Source organism: Schistocerca americana, chromosome 1 (assembly GCF_021461395.2).
Source record: "Schistocerca americana isolate TAMUIC-IGC-003095 chromosome 1, iqSchAmer2.1, whole genome shotgun sequence".
NCBI classification, from domain to species: domain Eukaryota; kingdom Metazoa; phylum Arthropoda; class Insecta; order Orthoptera; family Acrididae; genus Schistocerca; species Schistocerca americana.
Window position 1 is genome coordinate 211,596,529 of NC_060119.1, and position 14,687 is coordinate 211,611,215.

General features: G+C 42.0%; 1 protein-coding gene across 1 annotated transcript in view; it reads left to right on the plus strand.

Annotated features, from left to right (window-relative positions):
- The window catches only part of LOC124601302 (probable Rho GTPase-activating protein CG5521), a 253,206-nt gene that overhangs the window by 97,900 nt on the left and 140,619 nt on the right, over positions 1-14,687 (plus strand). The window contains exons 21-22 of the mRNA XM_047136237.1: positions 4,749-4,847; positions 13,655-13,810. Of these exons, the coding sequence (XP_046992193.1) occupies positions 4,749-4,847; positions 13,655-13,810 (255 nt within the window). The remainder of the gene's footprint in view (positions 1-4,748; positions 4,848-13,654; positions 13,811-14,687) is intronic.

Sequence of the window (14,687 nt, forward strand, 5' to 3'; positions counted from 1 at the left end):
AACCTATAGAACCAATGGGCGATGACTGTCCGCCTACTGATAGCGGCAGCAGTGCTCGCTCGAAGCCAGGCCCTCAGCGGCCTTTGAGGTGACCCCTTCTTTCATCTTCCTTTTCTTCTTACGATGGCACTTATTCACTGGAATATTCGCAGCATTCGCTCCAACCGAGAGGACTTGAAGTTGCTGCTCCGCTTGCACCATCCGCTCGTCGTAGTCCTCCAGGAAACGAAGCTACACCCATGCGATCAAATTGCCTTGGCACACTACACTTCTGTGCGTTTTGACCTACCCCCTGTGGTAGGTATTCCGGCTCATGGAGGGGTTATGTTGCTGGTCCGGAATGATATTTACTACGATCCCATCACGTTGCACACCGGCCTGCAGGCAGTTGCCATCCGAATTACTCTCCCCACTTTTACATTTTCCATTTGTACCGTTTACACTCCATCGTCGTCTGCCGTTACCAGGGCAGACATGATGGAAATTATTGCTCAGCTACCTGCACCATTTTTGTTAACTGGAGACTTCAATGCCCACCATCCCCTTTGGGGCTCTCCAGCATCCTGCCCGAGGGGCTCCCTGTTAGCAGACCTTTTCAACCAGCTCAATCTTATCTGCCTCAATACTGGCACCCCTACTTTTCTTTCGGACACATCTCACATCTATTCCCATTTAGACCTCTCTATATGTACTACCCAACTTGCACGCTGGTTTGAGTGGTATGCACTTTCTGATACATATTCGAGCGACCACTTCCCGTGTGTTATCCATCTCCTGCAGCATACCCCCCCTCCGTGCTCATCTAGTTGGACCATCTCCAAAGCAGACTGGGGGCTCTTCTCTTCCAGGGCGATCTTTCAGGATCAAACCTTCACAAGCTGCGATCGTCAGGTCGCGCACCTCACGGAAGTCATTCTCACTGCTGCTGAATATTCCATCCCTCACCCTACTTCTTCCCCACGTCGCGTACCGGTCCCCTGGTGGACCGCAGCATGTAGAGACGCTTTACGTGCTCGTCGACGTGCTTTACGCACCTTTAAACGCCACCTTACAGTGGCGAATTGTATCAATTATAAACGATTACGTGCACAGTGTCATCTTATTATTAAAGAAAGCAAGAAAGCCAGCTGGGCTGCTTTCACAAGCACCTTCAACAGTTTTACTCCTTCTTCTGTTGTCTGGGGTAGCCTGCGCCGGCTATCTGGCACTGAGGTCCATTCACCAGTTTCTGGCTTGACGGTCGCGAATGACGTCCTTGTGGCCCCTGAGGACATCTCCAATGCCTTCGGCCGCTTTTTCGCAGAGGTTTTAAGCTCCGCTCATTACCACCCTGCCTTCCTCCCCCGCAAACAGGCCGAGGAGGCTAGGCCACCTAACTTCCGCTCCTCGAATCTTGAAAGTTATAATGCCCCATTCACCATGCGGGAACTAGAAAACGCACTTGCCCGGTCACGGTCCTCTGCTCCAGGGCCTGATTCTATTCATATTCAGATGATGAAGAACCTTTCTCCTGCGGGTAAAGGTTTTCTTCTTCGTACTTACAATCGCATCTGGATTGAGGGACATGTTCCCGCATGCTGGCGCGAGTCTATTGTTGTCCCGATTCCTAAGCCGGGGAAGGACAAGCACTTGCCTTCCAGTTATCGACCCTACTTACCAATGTACAATGTGGATTTCGTAGGCGCCGCTCTGCTGTTGACCATCTGGTTACCTTGTCGACCTTCATTATGAATAACTTCTTGCGGAAGCGCCCGACCGTAGCTGTGTTCTTTGATTTGGAGAAGGCTTACGACACCTGTTGGAGGGCGGGCATTCTCCGCACCATGCATATATGGGGCCTTCGCGGTCGCCTCCCTCTTTTTATTCATTCCTTTTTAATGGATCGACAGTTCAGGGTACGTGTGGGTTCTGTCCTGTCAGACACCTTTCGCCAGGAGAATGGGGTGCCACAGGGCTCAGTTTTGAGTGTCGCTCTCTTCGCCATAGCGATCAATCCAATAATGGATTGCCTCCCAGCTTATGTATCAGGCTCCCTTTTCGTGGACGATTTTACCATCTATTGCAGCGCGCAGCGTACATATTTCCTGGAGCGCTGTCTTCAGCGTTCTCTTGACCGTCTTTACTCCTGGAGTGTCGCCAATGGCTTCCGCTTTTCTGCCGAGAAGACGGTCTGTATTAACTTCTGGCGCTACAAAGAGTTTCTCCCACCGTCCTTACGACTCGGTCCCGTTGCTCTCCCATTCGTGGAGACAACAAAATTTTTAGGTCTTACATTTGACAGGAAACTTAGCTGGTCTCCACATGTCATATTTAGCTGCCCGTTGTACCCGTTCTCTAAATGTCCTCCGTGTTCTCAGTGGTATGTCGTGGGGAGTGGATCGAACCGTCCTACTTCGTCTACATCGGTTGATCGTCCGCTCCAAGCTGGATTATGGGAGCTTCGTATACTCCTCTGCACGGCCATCCATCTTACGCCGCTTCAACTCCATAAAACATCGAGGTTTACGACTTGTGATCGGAGCGTTTTATACTAGTCCCGTCGAGAGTCTTCATGCTGACGCTGGTGAATTTCCACTCACCTACCGGCACGATATACTGCTTTGTCGGTATGCCTGTCGGCTACTGTCGATGCCCGACCACCCGTCTTATTGTTCCTTTTTTGACGACTCTCTCGACCGTCAATACGGGTCGTATGTCTCTGCCCTGCTACCCCCTGGAGTTCGCTTTCGTCGCCTCCTTCAACACCTTAATTTTTTCACTCCCTGCAACCTTTCGAGTGGGCGAGAGCCACACGCCACCTTGGCTCCAGGCTCAGGTTCACGTTCACCTTGACCTCAGCTCGCTCCCAAAGGAGGTTACCTCCGGTTCGGTCTACCACTCCCGTTTTGTCGAACTTCGTTCGAAGTTCATTAATATGACCTTCATTTATACAGATGGCTCTAAGACCAATGACGGGGTCGGGTGTTCTTTTATTGTCGGGGCACAAAGTTTCAAATACCGGCTCCATGGCCATTGTTCGGTCTTCACAGCTGAGCTCTTTGCCCTCTACCAGGCTGTTCTTTACGTCTGCCGCTACCGACATTCTGCTTATGTCATCTGCTCTGACTCCCTGAGCGCCATCCAGACCCTCAGTGATCCGTATCCGGTTCACCCTTTCGTGCACCGGATCCAACGCTCTCTTCAGCAGCTGGTGGACTTCGGTTCTCCGGTTAGCTTTATGTGGGTTCCTGGCCATGTCGGTATCCCTGGGAACGAAGCTGCAGATGCCGCGGCCAAGGCTGCGGTCCTCCAGCCTCGGACAGCTTCTTGTTGTGTCCCTTCGTCAGATTGTAATAGGGTCATTTGTCGGCGCATTTTATCGCTGTGGCATGCCGATTGGGCTGCACTTACAGACAACGAGCTTCGGGCCTTGAAACCTCTTCCCGCGGCTTGGACGTCCTCCTCCCGCCCTTCTCGACGGGAGGAGGTCGTTTTGGCCCGGTTACGAATTGGACACTGCCGGTTCAGCCATCGCCATCTGCTGACGGCTGCGCTGGCGCCGTTCTGCCCATGTGGGCAATTGCTGATGGTCCGCCACATTTTAACGTCCTGTCCGGATTTTAACACATTTCGTCTTGATCTTGGCCTGCCATGTACTGTCGATGCCATTTTAGCGGATGACCCAGGAGCAGCTGCTCGCGTTCTTCGTTTTATCAAATTGACCAACCTGTCTAAGGACATTTGATTATGCTGTTTTTTTACTCCTATGCCTGTCGATCTTTTATCGTGTTTTCCCTTTTAGTTGCTGTTTTAATCTTGTGCCTCGCGGTGCATTCCTAACGTAGTCTGGGCGCTAATGACCGTTGAAGTTGAGCGCCCCCCCCCCCCCCCCAAAAAAAAGAAAAAAAAAAAAAAAAAAAAAAAAAAAAAAACACCACCTACAGCTTGAAACATTTGCTTGCATCTTTTATTATCAATGCTTGTAAACATTTTATTGTGAAAATTAATGCATCTTGTGTTGGAGATTGTGTGGGTACTGTAAAATTGAGTGTGCTTAAATGCTGTGTGTGTGTGTGTGTGTGTGTGTGTGTCTGTCTGTCTGTCTGTAAGCTGGCTGAAATGATGTACATTATCAAAATGAATTTCACGTGGATACTGAGATGCAATGCAACACTAAATATCCTACAAAGCATAATGACGTTTTTTAAACGCAATGCTAACTTATGCCTAAATTTCCATTCTTTTCACCAGCACCATGACCATATTGTGTAGCTGCACATGGTTCAGAAAATAATGTTCCTGTAATAACCACTAGTGCAGCAGAAAGACACTTTCAATTAGTATTGTTATTTCCAACTTTTTATAATAAAAATTGGTGTTCACCCAAGTATGAACACTTACAAAATTTTGATGTGAATTACAGTGTGTCTTTAAACTGAAATTTTTTAAAAATTTATGCGCATCCTTCACCATAAAAGTTAATGGCGCATCTATGGAATTTTATTTTTCTTGTGAGCTACTTTTGAGCAGTACATCATTATTTTTTACAGTCATAATATTTAAACATTGTGTTATGTCTGAACTTTGTGTATAACATTTTATTAATTTTTCTCTCACAAAATTTAATCAAGACATAACTGCTTGTATACTGTTAATGAGACATGATTTCAAAAGCTAACTAATTTTTAAATCATTAATAGTGTTGACTGATTATGTATTTCCAGGAAACCTTGAATAAATGTATAGCATAGATAATTATTGTTTTACAGATTCGGATGAACCAAGGTGTGTCTGTAGACGGCCTGTGCACACCACCTCCTCCAGATTTAATACCACCTCTAAAAATTATTGCTCCTTGGTGTTTCAAGGTGAGTTTCATAAAAAGATGATCTGTAATTATTTGCAGATTTTTGAAGAGGTACGACATCGCCTTGGTAGCAATTTATTTCCATTACCTTTTACTTTCATCATCTGTATCTTCTACATGGCATCCTAATTGATTCAAAATTTTTATTGATTCACCATGTTTTTATTATACATTAATATGTTTCGTATTTATGTTTGTTCCATGTCGGTTCCAAAATAATGAAATGTTCATTGTGGTCATTTCTCTCAATCTTGTTATTGATATAGTTACCTTTGGTCATTCCATTGTTTGTAGATAATAGGTGATGATGTTAAATTTGATGTAGTTGTTGAGTATATGAAATGGCAACAATAGTTTTCCTCTAATTCTATTCAAATGCATATTCCATAACCTGAGGTCCTGGTTGACTTTGCTGCTTGATAAAAATTCAACTTCCAATACCTGTCCATTCCCAAGTGAAAGAAAGCCAGGTACCACAAACTATTTTCCTGCAAGTCTGCCACCAGATAGATGAGTATTTTTTATTTGTTATAATACTGTATTGCATTAGATTATACCTTGTCTTGCACACCTTTCACAAAACATGATGTTATTCTTACACTAAAGATGTTCCTCCCAACTTTTCCCATAGCTGATATTGATACAGATCACAATAAATCCATTGCCCTGATACTGTGGTCTGTGCTTTCTTTCCAGTTCTTACTGGATTATATTATTTTATTTCATAAACAAACACAACAAAGTTACTCTAAGAATATAATTTTGTTGATTTTTCTGCATATTATGATGTGATTCATTGTTGGCAGTAAGTGCTTCTTCTGATGCCTTTCATTACGATTAACTTCTTTGGTCAGCATCATAATAACCCTTAACTACTCTAGATGTGTTACAGCACACACACTGTTTCTTCTGCATGGTGCTCTAGACATGTTAATGCAAACCATGCAGACTATTCCCTGTGCCCTCCAGACACAGTAAGACATGCTGCTACTCAGGTTCATGTGTGCTCTGAACGGGTCAGGGTGCAGAGCTGTTTTTATGTCCCCGAGCACATAGCAGGTGTTCTGTGTTTGGCCTGCTCAGTTAGTTGTTTGCTGTCATGGTCTGGAGTTGCTATTTTCATCTCTCTCTCTCTCTCTCTCTCTCTCTCTCTCTCTCTCTTCTGGAATTGATACTATGAGGAAAATGGTTGAAGTGTATGAAAGTGATGGTGAAATGTTTGTGAAAAGTGTATACTGTAGCAACACTTTTCTGCATGTGTTTTGTCAATTCAACAGGACACAAATGTGGGTTGGAGTAAGATTTCAGCATTTTGTGCAAATTTTTTTCAACATTTGTAACAGATGACCTTGATGAAATCTGGAGCAAATTGAACAATAGCTTTCATTTATATACCAAGGCAAATATCCCAGAATCAGCACTTTGTGTGTTATCATGGTGGAAAGCATTAGGATTTGAGGAACCGTATTCTTTCAGTGCTGCTCCTTCTGTAGGTCTCCTGTAAGAAAGCTCAGGAATATGGTGGCTACAAGTTTCTAATGGTCTGAGTGCCAATGATCCCGGTCCAATGGGCAACTTGTGCTCAGCAGCTGACATCTTCATAAGTCCTGGGTTCAATAGTATAAACAATTATAAACAATAAACAAGTGCAAGTGTAAATCAGTAGAGAACTGCCTTATGCCAACAGTTTCTTGATACAAGAAACTCTTTCCATGGGTACGAGCTGCCGTTTCACTGTTGCCCGTCAGTCATCTGCTGGAGTAGCACAGGAAAAAGCCTACCGTGCAGCCCGTCCTTCACAGGCATCTTTACTTCAGACTGTCCTAGGGCTTTGCAAAATTTGATGTCAGTAGTCACCCGACAACTGAAATAAGACAGTACATCTGGGGAAGGGCCACTAGAAAAAACAGCAGCTTAGTCCCTCTGAAGAGGACCATCACAGTGACGGCAGTTGTATAGTTGTTTTAGTATTTTACGATGACATGGCCTGACACCCAAAAGAATTTTACTTGAATTTGTGCTGGCCATGAAAGCCTATGAATTTATATTCTTGATGTAGTTGTACAACATTCCATAACACATTTTATCCTTGTCGAGAACTTTCCAGTGAAGAAAGCCTATTGTCATTCATATGGTGATTACCTTCCAAACAGTATATTCTCTTCAAAAGAAGACATTTTGGAATAAAATCATTTGTACTGCACAGCTGTTGATCTCATTACAGCCTGGATTTTATTGTATATGCCAGCATACCAGTGGAAATTGTTTTCCAGGTTCTGGGGAAAATTGTTAGTACTTAGGAAACCACATTTGGGATGAGAACATACTCTTTATGGTGACAGTTGGTATCAGAGTCCAGGCATGTCTTCTGGCTTCATTACCATGGAACAGCTGCATGTAGTATTGTTCATAAGAGGAGATGAAACATTCCATACATACAGGACAAAATGAAACAAAGAGCGAGCCACTTTTGTCCACAGATTACTGCTTACCGTGGAGTGGTGCAACAAAAGAGAAACATGGATGTTGACCATCTGTAATACCATAGACTTGTTTTAAGATGGAAAAGATTGGCTGAAAGACAGGTAAAAGAATCGGGAAATCCTAACGTGTTCAACATTACAATTTGAGTATGGGGACAGTAGACTATAGTGACATGGCACTGAATTCATTTGGATCACTGTGAAAGACTGTGAAGTGGTACAAAATGTAGTTCTTTTCACTAAGTGTATCTGAAATTTTAAATGCTGATAATCTCCACCATGCTGTTACAGGATGAAAGATGCCAGTAAGCAAGATTCATCTGTCTCTGGCAAGACAGTCTGAAGCTTGGTCTACCGAACTGAGGAAATCTGGCAGACGAAGGTGCTCTGTTGACCAGAATCCTCTACAATTTATTGAAAAGCATGTTCCAAATACTATTGAGAGCAAACCCTCGGAGAAAAATACACCACTGCATAGATGCACAGCTCATTTTAAACAAACAGTGTGCTGAGAAACAAAGTATCAATGTGGAACATATGCTGTACCATTATGTGTTAGGCTGCATTTTGAAGCTCGCCATAAAAACAGTTAAAAACCCATGGATAGCAGCACAAGAAACCAAAAGGAAACGAGAAAAAAAAGCAAGCAAAATACAGGGTTTACATAAAGTCCAGGAACACCATCAATTATTTATTGCTCAAGAACCAAATATTGTACAGACATCAAACATATATCTTTTTGAATAGAAACCGTGAAAGTTTTTTTTTTTCCCCCTCCACCTGTAGACCGTCACAGCATAGTTTGGTAATCTGCTGATAGTCAGCTCTAGTCGCAAAAATGGCGAGTTCAGGGGCGGAGCGAGCTTTCAGTGTGTTGGAGTTCATGAAATGGCCTCCCGATCACCAGAGCTCACTACATGTGACTTCTTTCTGTGGGGACACATTAAAGATCTGGTGTGTGTACCGCCTCTACCTCCTGATGTAGCAGAGCTCCAGGAGAGAATACGGGAAACGACTGCCACAGTCGACGATGCCATGCTGGGACAGGTATGGGGAGAATTGGATTACCATATTGACATCTGCCGGGTCACTCATGGTTCGCATATTGAATGTTTGTAAAAAAACTTTCAGCATTTCTCTTCAAAATGCAATATGTATGACATGTTTACAATGTTTAGTTCTTGTGCAATAAATAATTGAAAGTGTTCCTGGACTTTATGTACACTCTGTATAAATAAAAATATTTTTAGTGTTGCCAGTGGTGGTCCAATGCGCAGACCAAAAAGGAAGATGGAAAATGTGTATAGAAGGTGTAATAAGAAATCAAATATTTACAGTTCCTTCTCTTCTGTCAGATCTGTTTAGTGCTTGAGATGCAAAAAAATTAATACTATTATACATAATTACCTATTTCCAATGCTCAACAGTTATTGGCATACTAGCAGAAAGCATGTGGAAACTTTGAGCATTTGATTTTGAAGACTGCCTAGAGTAATTTACTGGATTTGTGTTCGAAATACAATGGTTAACTCCAAAAGAGTTAACTGGTATAGATGTTTGCAAAATATTTATTGTGCTGGCACACCTGAACATGAATGGTTGGACATTTCTGATCCTAAACTGTATAAGTGCATAAGATACTAATAAAGCGAAATTGTTGTGCCAAAGCAAACACAGTTGGAGACAGATATCATTTCTGGCCCACAAAAAAAAATTAAATTAAATAAATAAATAAAAAATTAAAGCAATCCTTTAATGAGCTGCTATGTAGGATGACAGTATCCATCCCTTACTAACAATGTATACATAGTATACTTATTACAGGTAGACATAAAATCTTCATCTGTGACTAAGCTTGCAATTTCCTACATTATAAGCAACAAAACAGACATGAAATTAACAACTAGTTCCCATGTAATGGATTAGTAAAGCGAAGCGAAAGAGTTTGTGCTACATTTCACAGCAAATGTAATCTATTTGTGTGATTTAACAGATGATCAGTATACCTCTTTCTCCCATAAACAGTGCAGTTCTTTGTTTTGAATTCCAAAAGGAACCTGAAAAAAAGTGTTACTTGTGTTATTGTATCTGGGGTTAGCATAGTGAGGAGCCCATGGAGAAGAGTGAATAAAGAGGACAACTAGTTAAGAAGGAACACTGAACTACTGCATTTAGGTAAATCTAAAAGACTCGCATTGCTTTTGTCATAGACAACTAAATTAATTTGAAAGATACTGGAAATATGTAATTCTCAGATGAAAAGGAGGTTTTAATAGCAGAGTTTTACAGTAATTCATCCGAAGAGGAGCTTCAGAGTAAGAAAATTTGAGTCTGAATGGCTTGTACAATAGCTGTATTTATGTTGTATCAACATTGACCACATTCAGAGCTATATATAGACTCACCACTATACACTCCAGAAAAATGTTCAGCACAGTGCCAGGTGGGTTGCGCAGGAAACTCAGCTGTAGGTATTGTCCAACAACTAACAAGCAGATGTGCATTTTACTGATATTGATGCCGCAGTCATCATGAAAAGCACATCTGCACCAGGCAAAGAATTAAAGATGACAAACATGATATTACAGTAGTGGAAATTTTGATAAACCTGACATTCCGGTAATGAATGTGTGTGTGTGTGTGTGTGTGTGTGTGTGTGTGTGTGTGTGTGTGTGTCTGTCAATGCATATTAATCAGTCTTCTAAAGATCTATCATTCATTGTTCCTCACCATTATCACTTTCAAACAAAGTTTTTGCATTCAGACTTCTGCAGTACATTATTGGTGCAAATTATTGATCATTGCATGGTTTTGAGAGCCATGGTGCCAGTGAAATCTTTCACTTACTTACTTGATAGTGTCACATTTCAGTGTTGTTGTTGTTGTGGTCTTCAGTCCTGAGACTGGTTTGATGCAGCTCTCCATGCTACTCTATCCTGTGCAAGCCTCTTCATCTCCCAGTACCTACTGCAACCTACATCCTTCTGAATCTGCTTAGTGTATTCATCTCTTGGTCTCCCTCTACGATTTTTACCCTCCACGCTGCCCTCCACTGCTAAATTTGTGATCCCTTGATGCCTCAAAACATGTCCTACCAACCGATCCCTTCTTCTAGTCAAGTTGTGCCACAAACTTCTCTTCTCCCCAATCCTATTCAATACCTCCTCATTAGTTACGTGATCTACCCACCTTATCTTCAGCATTCTTCTGTAGCACCACATTTTGAAAGCTTCTATTCTCTTCTTGTCCAAACTAGTTATCGTCCGTGTTTCACTTCCATACATGGCTACACTCCATACAAATACTTTCAGAAACGACTTCCTGACACTTAAATCTATACTCGATGTTAACAAATTTCTCTTCTTCAGAAACGATTTCCTTGCCATTGCCAGTCTACATTTTATATCCTCTCTACTTCGACCATCATCAGTTATTTTACTCCCTAAATAGCAAAACTCCTTTACTACTTTAAGTGTCTCATTTCCTAATCTAATTCCCTCAGCATCACCCGATTTAATTTGACTACATTCCATTATCCTTGTTTTGCTTTTGTTGATGTTCATCTTATATCCTCCTTTCAAGACACTGTTCATTCCGTTCAACTGCTCTTCAAAGTCCTTTGCTTTCTCTGACAGAATTACAATGTCATCGGCGAACCTCAAAGTTTTTACTTCTTCTCCATGAATTTTAATACCTGCTCTGAATTTTTCTTTTGTTTCCTTTACTGCTTGCTCAATATACAGATTGAATAACATCGGGGACAGGCTACAACCCTGTCTCACTCCTTTCCCAACCACTGCTTCTCTTTCATGCCCCTCGACTCTTATAACTGCCATCTGGTTTCTGTACAAATTGTAAATAGCCTTTCGCTCCCTGTATTTTACCCCTGCCACCTTCAGAATTTGAAAGAGAGTATTCCAGTTAACATTGTCAAAAGCTTTCTCTAAGTCTACAAATGCTAGAAACGTAGGTTTGCCTTTTCTTAATCTTTCTTCTAAGATAAGTCGTAAGGTTAGTATTGCCTCACGTGTTCCAACATTTCTACGGAATCCAAACTGATCTTCCCCGAGGTCCGCTTCTACCAGTTTTTCCATTCGTCTGTAAAGAATTCGTGTTAGTATTTTGCAGCTGTGACTTATTAAACTGATAGTTCGGTAATTTTCACATCTGTCACCTGCTTTCTTTGGGATTGGAATTATTATATTCTTCTTGAAGTCTGAGGGTATCTCGCCTGTATCATACATCTTGCTCACCAGATGGTAGAGTTTTGTCATGACTGGCTCTCCCGAGGCCATCAGTAGTTCTAATGGAATGTTGTCTACTCCGGGGGCCTTGTTTCGACTCAGGTCTTTCAGTGCTCTGTCGAACTCATCATGCAGTATCATATCTCCCATTTCGTCTTCATCTACACCCTCTTCCATTTCCATAATATTGTCCTCAAGTACATCGCCCTTGTATAAACCCTCTATATACTCCGTCCACCTTTCTGCTTTCCCTTCTTTGCTTAGAACTGGGTTGCCATCTGAGCTCTTGATATTCATACAAGTGGTTCTCTTGTCTCCAAAGGTCTCTTTAATTTTCCTGTAGGCAGTATCTATCTTACCCCTAGTGAGACAAGCCTCTACATCCTTACATTTGTCCTCTAGCCATCCCTGGTTAGCCATTTTGCACTTCCTGTCGATCTCATTTTTGAGACGTTTGTATTCCTTTTTGCCTGCTTCATTTACTGCATTTTTATATTTTCTCCTTTCATCAATTAAATTCAATATTTCTTCTGTTACCCAAGGATTTCTACTAGCCCTCGTCTTTTTACCTACTTGATCCTCTGCTGCCTTCACTACTTCATCCCTCAGTGCTACCCATCCTTCTTCTACTGTATTTCTTTCCCCCATTCCTGTCAATTGTTCCCTTATGCTCTCCCTGAAACTCCGTACAACCTCTGGTTCTTTCAGTTTATCCAGGTCCCATCTCCTTAAATTCCCACCTTTTTGCAGTTTCTTCAGTTTCAATCTGCAGTTCATAACCAATAGATTGTGGTCAGAATCCACATCAGCCCCTGGAAATGTCTTACAATTTAAAACCTGGTTCCTAAATCTCTGTCTTACCATTGTATAATCTATCTGATACCTTTTAGTATCTCCAGGATTCTTCCATGTATACAACCTTCTTTTATGATTCTTGAACCAAGAGTTAGCTATGATTAAGTGATCCTCTGTGCAAAATTCTACCAGACAGCTTCCTCTTTCATTTCTTACCCCCAATCCATATTCACCTACTATGTTTCTTTCTCTCCCTTTTCCTACTCTCAAACTCCAGTCACCCATGACTATTAAATTTGCGTCTCCCTTCACTATCTGAATAATTTATTTTATCTCATCATACATTTCATCAATTTCTTCATCATCTGCAGAGCTAGTTGGCATATAAACTTGTACTACTGTAGTAGGCGTGGGCTTCGTGTCTATCTTGGCCACAATAATGCGTTCACTATGCTGTTTGTAGTAGCTTACCCGGACTCGTATATTTTTATTCATTATTACACCTACTCCTGCATTACCCCTATTTGATTTTGTATTTATAACCCTGAATTCGCCTGACCAGAAGTCTTGTTCCTCCTGCCACCGAACTTCACTAATTCCCACTATATCTAACTTTAACCTATCCATTTCCCTTTTTAAATTTTCTAACCTACCTGCCCGATTAAGGGATCTGACATTCCACGCTCCGATCCGTAGAACGCCAGTTTTCTTTCTCCTGATAACGACGTCCTCTTGAGTAGTCCCCGCCCGGAGATCCGAATGGGGGACTATTTTACCTCCGGGATATTTTACCCAAGAGGACGCCATCATCATTTAATCATACAGTAAAGCTGCATGTCCTCGGGAAAAATTACGGCTGTAGTTTCCCCTTGCTTTCAGCCGTTCGCAGTACCAGCACAGCATGGCTGTTTTGGTTAATGTTACAAGGCCAGATCAGTCAATCATCCAGACTGTTGCCCCTGCAACTACTGAAAAGGCTACTGCCCCTCTTCAGGAATCACACGTTTGTCTGGCCTCTCAACAGATACCCCTCCGTTGTGGTTGCACCTACGGTACGGCCATCTGTATCGTTGAGGCACGCAAGCCTCCCCACCAACGGCAAGGTCCATGGTTCATGGACAAAATATGATACTGGATCATTTTTTATTTTGACATTTGATGCTGCAAATTTGGATGGAGCATTATTTGCCTTTAAACTCTGTTTTACATTTGTTTTGGAACTATTTACTTGTTTCTTAGTTACTTATACTGTTGTTAACACAAATAACAACTGTTTTTTATTGCAGGCCCTGTCATTACCAGCAAACTATGCGCGCGGAAAGTTGAGTGCCTTGAGGTTGTTATGCCAGATGACAATGACTCACCAAGACATTCCAGCTCCTCATGATCATGTTACTCACTTCTATAAGGTGTTACACCATGGACTTATTGGCACTGAACAGGTTAGTTTTATGTCTAGTCGAAACAGTAGCCTAAAATGAGTTTTCTACAAATGTCCAGCTGAATAAATGTAATCTTTGCCTAAGAGTGGTTTCCATGTTAAACATATACAGAAAATTATTTTTACTATTGTAATATTGCTACCTGTTACAACAATGAAAATAATCAATTACTGATAATTTAATGTAAATGGATAGATAAAAAAAGCAACTCACCAAGTGGCAGCAGGGAAACACACAGGATTTAATGTGAACAAGGTTTCGGAGGCAGTTTTGTAGTTATATGCGCTGTTCATTCATAAGTTATCTTCATCATTCCTAAAAAACAGAGACCTGTAGGTGCAATTTCTTAATTTTCCTCTTAAATAATTGACAGAAGTTTCTACTACTGATTTGCTTTAAGCTCTGAGAAATCAAATCTAATTGATCTCCCTCCCCCCCCCCCCCCCCCCCCCCCTTCCCCATCTCTCACGTGTGTGCATGCACCTCCCCCCCCCCCCCCCCCCCACACACACACATATATATATATGGCATTACTGATTTTCTTCCTTTTTTTAGAACCAGTACTTTGAAGAAGAATGTTAAACACTTTAAATGAGATCATAATATAAATGGATAGATAAAAAGTCTACTCACCAAGTGGCAGCAGGGGAACACACACACACACACACACACACACACACACACACACACACAAAAGCTTTCGGAGCCAGTAGCTCCTTCTTCTAGCAGAAGAGTTGAAGGGGAAGGAGGAGTGTAACGTGCCGGGCTGAATCCTTATATTAGTGCCATTTAAAGTTGACGTCACAACCGGATGCATAGAAACATTTCCTCACCCAGTAGACAGTGCGCAGTGTTCCTGACCTACCTTACTTTGCTT